This window comes from Gastrolobium bilobum, unplaced genomic scaffold (assembly GCF_033153095.1).
Source record: "Gastrolobium bilobum isolate Gb01-03AN ecotype WA unplaced genomic scaffold, APGP_CSIRO_Gbil_v1 utg54127, whole genome shotgun sequence".
Classification (NCBI taxonomy): Eukaryota; Viridiplantae; Streptophyta; class Magnoliopsida; order Fabales; family Fabaceae; genus Gastrolobium; species Gastrolobium bilobum.
In genome coordinates, this window is record NW_026897050.1 from 42,090 (window position 1) to 53,736 (window position 11,647).

At 32.2% G+C, this 11,647-nt stretch overlaps 1 protein-coding gene across 3 annotated transcripts; it reads left to right on the forward strand.

The window, feature by feature from the left end:
• Positions 1-3,371: 3,371 nt before the first annotated feature.
• LOC133303722 (LEC14B homolog) lies at positions 3,372-10,545 on the forward strand. 3 transcript variants are annotated; one of them, XM_061503682.1, is made up of 10 exons: positions 3,372-3,437; positions 4,107-4,520; positions 4,677-4,796; positions 4,986-5,063; positions 5,596-5,769; positions 6,173-6,250; positions 7,758-7,933; positions 8,681-8,836; positions 9,814-9,874; positions 9,981-10,545. In XM_061503682.1, the coding sequence occupies exons 2-10, from the start codon at positions 4,140-4,142 to the stop codon at positions 10,182-10,184; spliced, it is 1,428 nt and encodes a 475-aa protein (XP_061359666.1). In that variant the 5' UTR covers positions 3,372-3,437; positions 4,107-4,139; the 3' UTR covers positions 10,185-10,545. The 3 variants fall into 3 exon arrangements, with proteins under 3 accessions (XP_061359666.1, XP_061359665.1, XP_061359664.1); XM_061503681.1 differs by having other exon boundaries at positions 3,425-3,629; positions 4,089-4,520; XM_061503680.1 differs by having other exon boundaries at positions 3,425-3,629.
• The last annotated feature ends 1,102 nt before the right edge of the window (positions 10,546-11,647 follow it).

Genomic DNA, 11,647 nt, shown 5'->3' on the forward strand with positions numbered 1-11,647 from the left:
AAGAGAGAAATTAAAAGAGCAAAAAAATAAAATTAGATGGATACATTCTGATCCTTGTCTCTCTCCTAATGGATATCATGGGATCCACTATTTTGATCTATTAGATGGTATGAGCTCAAGCCAAAAAGCACTGCAGGATCCTGTCCAATTGTTACTACATGCAGGGTATATGAGAGTTACAGTTGAGTTGCATTGATGTAATCAATATTGAGTATTTAATATTTATTCATTACAATATTCTTTTTTGGTGTTCAATAATCATATATTATTAGCTTATTAATAAGAAAACTTTCATATTCTGCCATTTCACTGTGCCTGTGTCTTTTTGATTTTTGCTTCTTTTTTTCTTAATGGGTTTATTATTTGGTTATTGGGAAAAATATTTAATATTTATTCATTACAATATTCTTTTTTGGTGTTCAATAATCATATATTATTAGCTTATTAATAAGAAAACTTTCATATTCTGCCATTTCACTGTGCCTGTGTCTTTTTGATTTTTGCTTCTTTTTTTCTTAATGGGTTTATTATTTGGTTATTGGGAAAAATATTTATGCAGTTAATGCAGATGAGTTATTTGCATTTATTCCCAAAATAACGTTATTTTTGTATTGAAATTTTAAAAAATTATAAATAAAAAACTATTATAACCCTGAAATAAATTAAAATTACAAAAACACCATGATTTCCGCTCTAAAATGACGTCGTATTGGGCTTACTGCAGAAAAAGCGAACCCTTGGTTATTTAGTTTAAGGGTTTTATAAGAGTTATGTGGTAGGAAAAGTAATTGTGTAATGTTATAGAAATTCGTTTTGCGTGCCGTAATTTCTTTTTTCTTCAAAAAGTGTGAGTCCCACAAAATGTTGTGTGTGTAGGAAAGTTTGTTATGTCATGTTAAATGACAAATGCAAATCCCTTAGTTTAAACTATCAATACGTGATAATTAGGGTATATTTCTTGACATGAAAACTTAAATTTAAGAACTAACCAAAAAAATTCATCATTAATTTGCTTTTTTTTTAATGGATGATAATTATTGCGTTAATTCATCACCAATAGTTTATTAAGTAAGTCCTTTATTATTTTCTTGTGAGAGATGATCACATTTAATTTCCATAACGAAATTAAATTAGGGGAAATCCAGAATACACACGGGTAGTAGGTAGGACAAAATGCTAATGCCCGATTATCTTTGTACTTACATTGAAGTGATGAAACACAATAACACTAAAAGTAATAAATCGTTCAATTGAGTTTTCCAATTTTCTTATTTGAAGTTCAGTATATAAAAAAATTCCATTATAAAAAAAAAAATATTAGTGAGATCCACATAAAAATGAGTATAGCAGACAAGCTTTTTCTATATAAAAAACATAAACATTAAACTCTATATTTATTTCCATGTGAAAGGTATATTAATAATAAACATGATAAATTGTTGTATACAAGTCGATTACTTTGTAGTAGTTGTTGCTATATGATGGAGTCACCCAGCAGACTTTTCTGAACGTACCGGAGTTGCTTTCACATTAGCACTGCCGAATTTTTCATTATTATTATTTGTTACTTTTATTTTGTAGAATAGACTGCCGAATGTTAATAAATAATAAGCAACTTTTATTTTATTTTTTTCAAAGAAGTCTATAACCTATCATGCATTAGGGGTGTTCGCGGTCTGGATTGGATCGGTTTTAAAACAAAAAACCATCCGATCCAATTCCTTCGGTTTGGTCATTACATCATCCGATCGGTTTGAATTTTTTTTCAAATCCGATCCAATCCGATCCAATTTTTTTCGGTTTGGATTGGATCAGTTTTCGGTTTTTTGAAAAGCCAAAAAAATAAAACTTAAAAGAATTATTTTTAAAAAAGTGACGATGTTTCAAAACATTTCAAAATTCAAACAGTTATCAGAATTGGTTCACATGTCTTGTACATCAGTTAAAGACTCAAAGATTATGTCACAGCCACACAAAATCAAAGATTATGTGAAACGGTTATCAGAATTGGTTCACATGGATTAGAAGCAGAAGAACTGCAGAGAACGCGAGAGATCTTAAAAACGTTATGTCACAGCCACACAAAATAAAAGGCGATTGTTTGAAACCAACAAAAAATGAAGGAAAATATTATTGCTTCATCACACGAATAACGAGAAGAAATTTAGAAATCTGCTTTGCTATACCTTTATCATGCCCTTGATGCAAATAAAATCAAGTGTTATAGTACCTTTGTTATATGTTTATTTGGCTGTTTAACGGAAGAGACAAACGTTGATTTTGGAGAAGAAAGAGATATGCTACTGGTGCCAGAGCGTGAGTGACTGAGAAGAGTGAGAGACTAAGAGGACGACAAGAGTGAGTTTGGATGGATTAGGTTTAGAACTTTGGGTGGGTTTAAAACTGATGGGCTAACGCACGAGTGGGTTTAAAACTTTGGGCCGGCTATTATTTGGGATAGGTAATAGGTATAATTTGGTAAAAAAAAGTTTGGATCGGTTTGGATTGGATCGGTTTTCAACATCAAAACCGAAAACCGATCCAATCCAGTAATTTTTTTCGGTTTTCGATTTTTCGGTTTTCGGTTATTTCGGTTTTCGGTTCGGTTTTTGCGGTTTAAATCGGTTTGGATCGGTTTATGAACACTCCTATCATGCATACATTTTTCTATATATTTAATTTAAACTTAGCGTAGTTTTAGACAATAACCTAATATGAATTGTAAATAAGCCAAAATAACGAGTTTTATTTTTTTTTTCTAAATCAAAATTTTCATTTGTACAAAAAATAATCAATTCTATTCACTTCTTCTAAAAATATAAATAATTCTAGACGTAGAACATGAAAATCTCAGTAATGATATTTTAAAAAACCTTATAATTAATATTACTAACATTTTAATGAGTATAATTTTTTTTTTAAATTTTTTTTCTCAGTAATGATATTTTAAAACAGCTTTTATTTTATCATTTTAACAAGGGATTAATATAGAGAAAAAGTGAAATTCACCCACTTTTCTCCTATTTACATGTTTGCAGGGAAAATATTAACTCCTATTTTCGGGGTGTTTGGCACGTGATATTCTTTAGCATTCTCGGGAAACTGAATTTTTTTAAATTTTTAATTTTTGAATATTATCATAAATTGAATGTAAAATTCATATTTCTAAAAATCGAGATTCCCGGATAAAAAAAATTTCTCCTCTATCAAATATTGATGTAGAATATTTGTACCCATCTTCTTTTGTGTCTTTTTTTAAGAGAAAATAATAATAATAATAATAATAATAATAATAATAAGCTGATGGAGAAACATAAATTATTCAATATAATTTAAGTCGAGTTTGACGTTGCCTCCTACTCCTAGGATGTAACACCTGATAAAGAGGAACATGTGTTTGTAAATGCAAATTGAGAAGAAACCAAGCAAAGGCAAAGGTTTGGCTTTGACAATTCCAGTTTTCAGTATTCAATATTCATTCATTCCGATTTCATCACACACAACACATACTCTCATACACAACACATACATAGATACATACATAAATACATAGTGTGTAGGCGAAAGCACAAGCAAGTGAATCAAGATTCGTGTGGTTTGATCCCCACAACTTTATATTCCAATCGGAGGTGACCATCAATCTTCATTTCTCAATCATCTATACTCCTTTTATTTATTTATTTGTTTTTAAATTTTACTTCAACTCTTTGATAAGCCGCATTTATGCTGAATTGAGTTTCATTTGGTACCCAGCTATTCATTTTCCTTTTAATTCTCAGAATTGGACTAAAGTTCGTTTCTTTTTATTGAATTAATTCGTTTTCTTCATTTTCTTACTGGCCCTTTTGTTACATCAATCAAAAAGGGCTAAACTTGAAAGAGATTTTGGTTCTGAGCATCATCTGTTTTTACCTTATTTCATTTGGCTAACTTCTTCAGAGTGTTAGACTAAAACGGGTTATCTATCTGCACTGAATGCTAGTATAGATGGTAATTTTCGGTTTGAAATAAGTCAAAATGATAATATTCTCTGTATATTCTTGTGTGCTTGTGAGTAAGATTTCCTCTGGCTCATCAGGGTTTCTTAGACTTGATGCTGTTTGCAGGATATAGAAAGAGTGATAAGCAGAGAATAAATTATGAGTCGGTCGAACAAAGATACAATAACCTGTAGTGATGGTAGTGCCAATAATGAATCTCATGCAAGTGGGATAGCTGGAGAAGGGACAAGTTGCCTTGATCATGAAATTGCACAGCTCACAAAACTTAGGTCAAGTCCCCATGAGCTTTTGGTTCGTGTTGGTCCTGGTAGGACAAGGTTACCTGCATCAACTGTAAGAATGTTAGTGGGAAGAGAAGGTAATTATTCTGGACGAGGGAGATTTTCCACAGCAGATGGATGTCATTTGTTAAGCCGATATTTGCCTACCAAAGGTCCCTGGATTGTTGATCAGATGAAAAGCCGTGCCTATGTTTCACAATTTTCAGCTGATGGTTCTCTTTTTATTGCTGGATTCCAGGTTATTAATATTGTTATTATTATGATTGTAGTTTCTGTTGTATGTAAATTATGTATGAAGCTGAAAATGATTCTGTTAAATTGAAGTCTTAGACATGTGGAACTATAATTATGGGACAAATGGGTCTTTGAATCTTCACTTTTAGTTATAAAACAGGGAAGCCACATAAGGGTCTATGATGTTGACAAGGGCTGGAAAGTTATGAAGGACATCTCTGCTAGAAACTTGCGGTGGACAATTACTGATACATCTCTCTCACCGGATCGACACTATCTTGTAAGTTTCAGTTGATTTCCGAATGAGGTGGCATTCATGGACATTACTAGGTTGATGAATTTCCTGTTATAAATGACCAATGCTGACCATGGCTTGTGAATCTAATAGAAGTTTGAGCTATCCTTTACAACTTTGTTTCTTATAACTTCTCACAACTTGCATTTGACAAATTGTTATGAGTTATTGCAGGTTTATGCTAGTATGTCACCAATTGTCCATATTGTCAATGTGGGATCTGCTACAACACAGTCAGTTGCAAATGTTACAGTATGTGCTGAAAATTCCCCACTTTTTTTTCTTACTGGCCAGTGAAATATAGTTTCATAGCTTTTTGTAATATTATAGAGGAGTAAGCAGATGTTACATTGAAAGCTTTTTTCCCTAATGGTGTGATACTTATATTCTTTGCTCTGCACTCTGAATTTTTCTTATGAGATCTACTAGTGGCTAGTACAAAGGTTGGCTACTTATTTTGCATAATTTGAATCTGTAAATTAATGAAATGCTTTTTATTTTTTCATGGAAATGCTCCTACTACTATTGAATTGTAGGTCACTAGATGAGGTCTGTCCAACCTCACATATAGAATGGGAATATTCGTAATGTTCTTTGCTAAAGATACAGGCAACCTTTTTATTTGTTGTTGTTATCAAGTAGCATACAGTAGATTTCTTTTTGTTCTTTATACATCTAACCTAAAATATTTGGTGATATAATGTATGTAAGTATGTGTCTGTGTGTGTATACATACATTAAATAATTGTTTGCTTTACATTCAGGAACCCTTTTTTTATTGCAGGAAATTCATTATGGATTAAATTTTTCTTCTGATAATGATGATGATGAATTTGGGATTTTCTCGATCAAATTTTCAACAGATGGGCAAGAGCTTGTGGCTGCAACTAGTGATAGTTCGATATGTGTATATGATCTTGGAGCAGATAAGCTTAGCCTTAGAATTCCTGCTCACCTGGTAGTATATATTCTTTTGCTATAATTAGTTGCTAATTTTGAATAATTCAAATAAATTTTCAAATGTATTTACATGCTAATTGAAAGCTGGCTGACTGCTTAAAACCATAATAGTAACTCAAACTCAATTTAGGATTATTGACCTGACTCTGCTAAAAAAATTGAGTCTTTTGATTCATTTTGGGAGCAGTTTGAGGTTTTGGGGAAGCATAGACCTTAAGGCAGCCAAATTTTGAGCCTAAGAATAATTTCTCAGTTCCTTCATCCTTGTAGAAATGATTTGTATAGAAATTGTTAATCATTTTGTTCATCACTTTAAAGTGGCATATGGTGACTTAAGGTGGAGTTTTGTATGCCATTGTGGAAGATGGACCATATCTGATGTGCCTTTTTTTATGCTGCAGTCTGATGTTAACACTGTCTGCTTTGCTGATGAATCTGGCCATCTCATATATTCTGGAAGTGATGATAGTTTCTGCAAGGTAGACTTCATATTTTAGTTATAGGAATTTGTTAATATCCACAGATGTCTGTGTTGGCCGTGATGTTTTCATTTTATGCATTTTATTATTCCATTATTGGTGAGTTATGTTTATACTTACCATAGGTTTAGAGTCATTTGTCTGTTATGCTGTGAGGGTTAGTTGGTGCAATTTGATCTCTTGGGTTGGTTGATGGCTGTGCAATTAGCTTAGCAGCCTCTTGTAGAGCTAAGGATATAGTTTTCATTTGTTTCATCCTTTAGGTAAACCAAGTTTGTTTTCTTAATTGGAAAGAATTGCATATGTATGAGGAGTAGCTTGTTATGAAGGAAGGAAGCTCTATCTAAAAACGTAGACTAAATTTTACTCTGAAATATTGTTTTAATTCATATACTTGATGAGATACTGGAATTTTATTTTTCTTTTTATATAAGTGTTTGGCATTGTGGTTTAAAAATGTTTTTTTTTTTTTAAAATAGGGTTTCTGAAAACAATTTAATTTTGGGAAGGACCTTTTCTATTTTAAAATAAATTGACTTTCCCCAAAGTGTAAAACAAAACCAGCATATTGGTGTTCTTCGAGATTAAGCTTATTTCTTGATTTGTTTTTTCTTTACAATACATTGGTGCAAGCTCGTTTACATTGTCTTGGCTCAATTAGGTCCTAAACTTCTTGAGTATCTTCAATAGTTACCCTTTTTTGGTTGTGGGGGGCAGGTTTTAGATTCTTGAGGTTATTCTTCAAAGTGCAGTAAAAAAATTTAATGCCTTCATGCTTGTAAGAGTATTCATCAAACACTTGGAAGTTTTGGTTTAGATGATTTTGTGAAAAAAATCTTAAGACTTCCTATAGCTTTCCTATATTGCTTGTGAAGTTAGTTTAGATGTGACTATTAGCCTATTTATTACTAGTGATATTATTTAATTGGCAAAAAATGAACTGTTTCCTAATTTTTAATGTGGTAACTGCTGAGTTTTGGATTAATGGATTAGCCACTTTGCTGAAGAGAAGAGAAAGTTTGGCAATATCAAGAGCCCAATAGTTGGACAAAACAAGTGTTTACTGTTGATTGGAGTCATGCAATGTTGATTTGAAGCTGTCAGGTTGTTTAGACTTGCTTGCATTGATAAAAGTATTGCTGAAATATTGTAACTCAATGAACTAAGCTTTATAAGGCTTTAATATGTTTTGCCTATGCTGAAAGCTTCGCAACAAGCTCTTATAAAATACTCAGTATTTTGTTAAATATGGCATATATATAATAATATAATAACTATATATTTAGAGTGCAGTTGCAGAACAGCTCACAAGGTGCAAGCCCAAGAGCAATGTTCTTTGAAGCTTGGACCTGGCTCATGACTAAATGAGCTTAAGATTTAAAATTAGCTCTAAAATCATCGACACTCTTAATAATTTTCAAACCTTTTATTTCCAATAACATTGCTTTGGTTTTTCTGTTTGCAATTACTCAGCGAAGGAAATCTTAGCTGTTATGACTTTTTGCAGGTGTGGGATAGGCGTTGCTTTGTCACAAAAGGAAAACCAGCTGGTATCTTAATGGGACATCTAGAAGGCATTACATTCATTGATAGCCGTGGAGATGGCCGTTATTTAATTTCTAATGGAAAAGATCAAACTACCAAATTATGGGACATAAGGAAGATGTCTTCTAATGCCATAAAGTAAAACTGTTTTATCTCTCATTTTGTTATGTAGATAGAGTTATGCTAGTGAATTTCATAGTTTCTCTCTACAACCTACTTGAAATGCTATTTTTGTGGTAGACTTGGAATTTCAGAGAGAAAGAAGTAGAGGACAGAAATAATACATACACAAGAATTGGGAAAAAAAATAACCTCAGGCCAATATTATTTGAATGCAATATGATCTTTAACTGAGAACTCAGTTACTATAAGGCCTCTTTGTTGGCAATCGATAGTAGCTCTAATAGTTTACCCAAGAAGAAAGGTAGCTCTAATATTAATTTGAAAAATAAATTCTACAAAGCCATGAAGTATTAGTTGAGTTTGGAAGTTACAGTTAGTCTGATTGATTCAATTTCTAACCCCTTGTAAATGTTGATTTTGGTAGTCAAATGTGAATAATTAATTGAACTGAGAATTGTGTTACTGAGTGTAGTTTACTGATGCTGTATAGATGGTACTTTGTCTTTCAAGAGCTCTAATTTATTGTTTGGTTATTCATCATGTTTTTTAACAATTGTAAAGCATAACTCCTCGTCCACATGAATGTGTGTGTGTGTGCAAGGACTCACTGCTCATCATAATGAATTTTGATCCGGGGTTGGTATTTTATGTTGAAGAGACACTTAAGTCCAATGAAAATGACTAAAAGTGACTTCAATTCTATATTTTCCTCCTAACCTGTGATGTATATTTAATGATGATGCTTATAACTTAAACCAACAGTTTGGGCCTTGGAGATGAGGAGTGGGACTACCGGTGGATGGACTACCCTGAATATGCCAGAAATTTGAAGCATCCCCATGACCAGTCATTGACAACATATAAAGGCCACTCAGTGTTGCGTACTCTAGTTCGCTGTTATTTCTCGCCATCATATAGGTAACTTGCACTTTTGGAACTTTCTGACTCTGATATAACTCTGTTATTTAACATGATATAAGATTCTAATTTATCCAAAATATTTGGATATTGAATTGCTTTTGATATTTTGTATTTCTTTTGAAATCAAATGGCTATATATTTTACAATAATGAACCAATTCCATATCTGTTAGCTCACAGTGACTTGAGTATGTTTTGCTGAATGGCTAGGATGTTAGTGTGTTTAATTATTGTTTAGAAATATAATATAATGTATATAGCTATTCATCTGCCTTCACCTAACAGATTAAGCTTTTAGAATAATTGGTTGCTTAACATGTTATTAGAGCTTTTGTGACCAAATGGTTCAGAGTTGGATCTTTGACATCCCCCACTTATGTAATAATATTTTAATAAATATTATGAAATTTCTTAGTACAAATAGGTGAACATATGCATTATTCACCCTTCAAGTCCAATGGGCTCTTGTGTGAGGGGACATATTAGAAATATAATATAGAATATATAACCATTCATCTGCCTTCACCTAACATATTAAGCTCTTAGAATAGTTGGTTGCATGACAATTATCATCAATTATTTTAATATTTTTACATCTTATTGTGCCATTAGATTATAAAAGCCAGATTTGAATGACTAGAACAAGTTTCCTCTGGAGTTAGGACTTGGCACTAAATGTTGCTGAAAGGATATATTTATATTTTTCATGGAAGAATCTATTTGATTTTTCCGGCTTGTGTCATTTTTTGAGAAGTTAGCTCCAAACCCCTATACGCATTTAGAAATCTGGATGAAAAATACCCTCTCTACTTCCAGTCTAGGTTATATTGTTGCAAACTTAAATTTATATTATTAGTTGATTAGAATACATCTGTGTGTAACAAAATTTCAGTCTTGGTTTTGTTGTGATAATGTTCCACGTTCTCTTTGAATTTTGAAGAATGTGAATGATATATCGTGTGTTTCTTGTTGCAGCACTGGTCAAAAGTACATTTATACCGGGTCCAGTGATTCCCGCGTTTACATATATGACCTGGTAAAAAAAATTGCTTAGATACTTTATTAACAGTTACTGCATTTTTGGATGAACCTTTTCTTCTTTAACATATAACATCAGTGCCTAAGTTGAACATTCTTTGTAGGTGAGTGGAGCTCAAGTTGCAAAACTTGAACATCATGAGGCACCTGTTCGAGATTGTAGTTGGCATCCTTACTATCCAATGATGATCACTTCAGCATGGGATGGTGACATTGTTAGGTGGGAATTTCCTGGAGGTGATGAAGCCCCTGCTCCTCCAAATAAAAGAGCAGGTCGAACTCGTAGGAGAGGTTTCTATTATATTTAGATCATGTTCTTTGATTTTGTACATGTATATGGATCCATATATTTTAATAGCTATATGGAATTTATGCATCTTAACGTAGAAAGGGTCCCAAAGATTGTTATTTTTATTTTGTGGGGATTAATTTTCTCATTTTACACATACACAATACATGAGTGAGGATCACAAAAAAGTGAGAAGACAAAAAAATCAAGATGGGATCCACTCATGTATTGTATGTGTAGAATGAGAAAAAAATTTCATGTAAAATAAGAAAACTATTTCCTTTATTTTATACCTTGTTTTCTGTAAGCTTTTTAAGCCTATAAAGACTTGGCAAATATATAAGGTAGTCCCTGTGTTCTTTCTTTATCTCATGCAAAGCCCAATTCATTGCTGGGCTAGTATGTTATGTTAACTTCGGGCTTTGCATTGTTTCAAGGATGATGGTGTAATTTCCAACTCTCTTTTTTCTTTTTCTTTTTTCTTTTTCTTTTTTCTTGTGGTTATGGTGGGAGTAAAAGAGAAAAAAATATAATCAAGCATTGTTTATGAATTATGCGTTTCTTGGCAAATTTTTGGATATGCGAGTAAATGGCCTTGTTCTTTATTGCAAAGACTTCACGTTCTCTTAGTTACAAATGATTAATAAGAGGATCCATTATTTATAGGGCACATTATATAAAACATTTCAACAATTAAACATATTTAGTAATTTTCAGACAAAAATATCCTCGTCCCCAACCCTATATATACTCGTTGTGTTACTAGTGTATCTTGTCTTTAAAGTGTTAAGCCCCCAAACAATTGTTAGTCTGGAGCCAACCTAATGCATTTGCCAATTATTCTTCTAACATGGGAAACGTAGTGTTTGGGTCAATTTGGTTAATAGAAACTTGTCGCCATTGCGAAAGGGCAGCTGGTGATAGGAACTGATTATATCAGCTTTAGAATTATGGATAAAAACTTCCCAAAGATGCTTCGAATTTAATCTTCGATCAGAGTGAATAAAAACTGACATGCTCACGGCATTCCAATTTTGTTTAAGAATTTCTATAATTGCAAAAGTTGCAACTGAATAAAAACATGTTTATGGGTGGGATCCAAAGAGTGTCCAGGCATCATAGATTCAGAGAAGGGAATCGATGAAATTTGTTTCAGGATGGCCCACATTAATTTCTTACCAAATCCAATGTTGTAGCACCCTGTAGCATTTTTTTGGAATTGGACGTTTTTCTTCCAAAAATGGTGCCGATCAGTTATTGTTGACAAACGAGTGGATTCTCTATTTTCCTTGTTGCTAGTATTCTCCATATATACAGTGGTGGTGGGTTGGGGATAAAGGTATTTTCGTCTGAAAATTATTAAATATGTTTAATTGTTCAAATACAATAGTACAAAGGGGTTAATTATTCCAATTGAAAGTAGAAGATATATATATATATATATATATATATATATATATATATATATATATATATATATAT

Excerpts from the sequence above, each read along its gene's own strand:
- LOC133303722 (XM_061503682.1), top strand. The coding sequence starts at position 4,140 with ATGAGTCGGTCGAACAAAGATACAATAACCTGTAGTGATGGTAGTGCC. Across the intron at positions 5,064-5,595 it reads AGTCAGTTGCAAATGTTACA|GAAATTCATTATGGATTAAA; the intron begins GTATGTGCTGAA and ends TTTTTATTGCAG. Across the intron at positions 5,770-6,172 it reads TTAGAATTCCTGCTCACCTG|TCTGATGTTAACACTGTCTG; the intron begins GTAGTATATATT and ends TTTATGCTGCAG.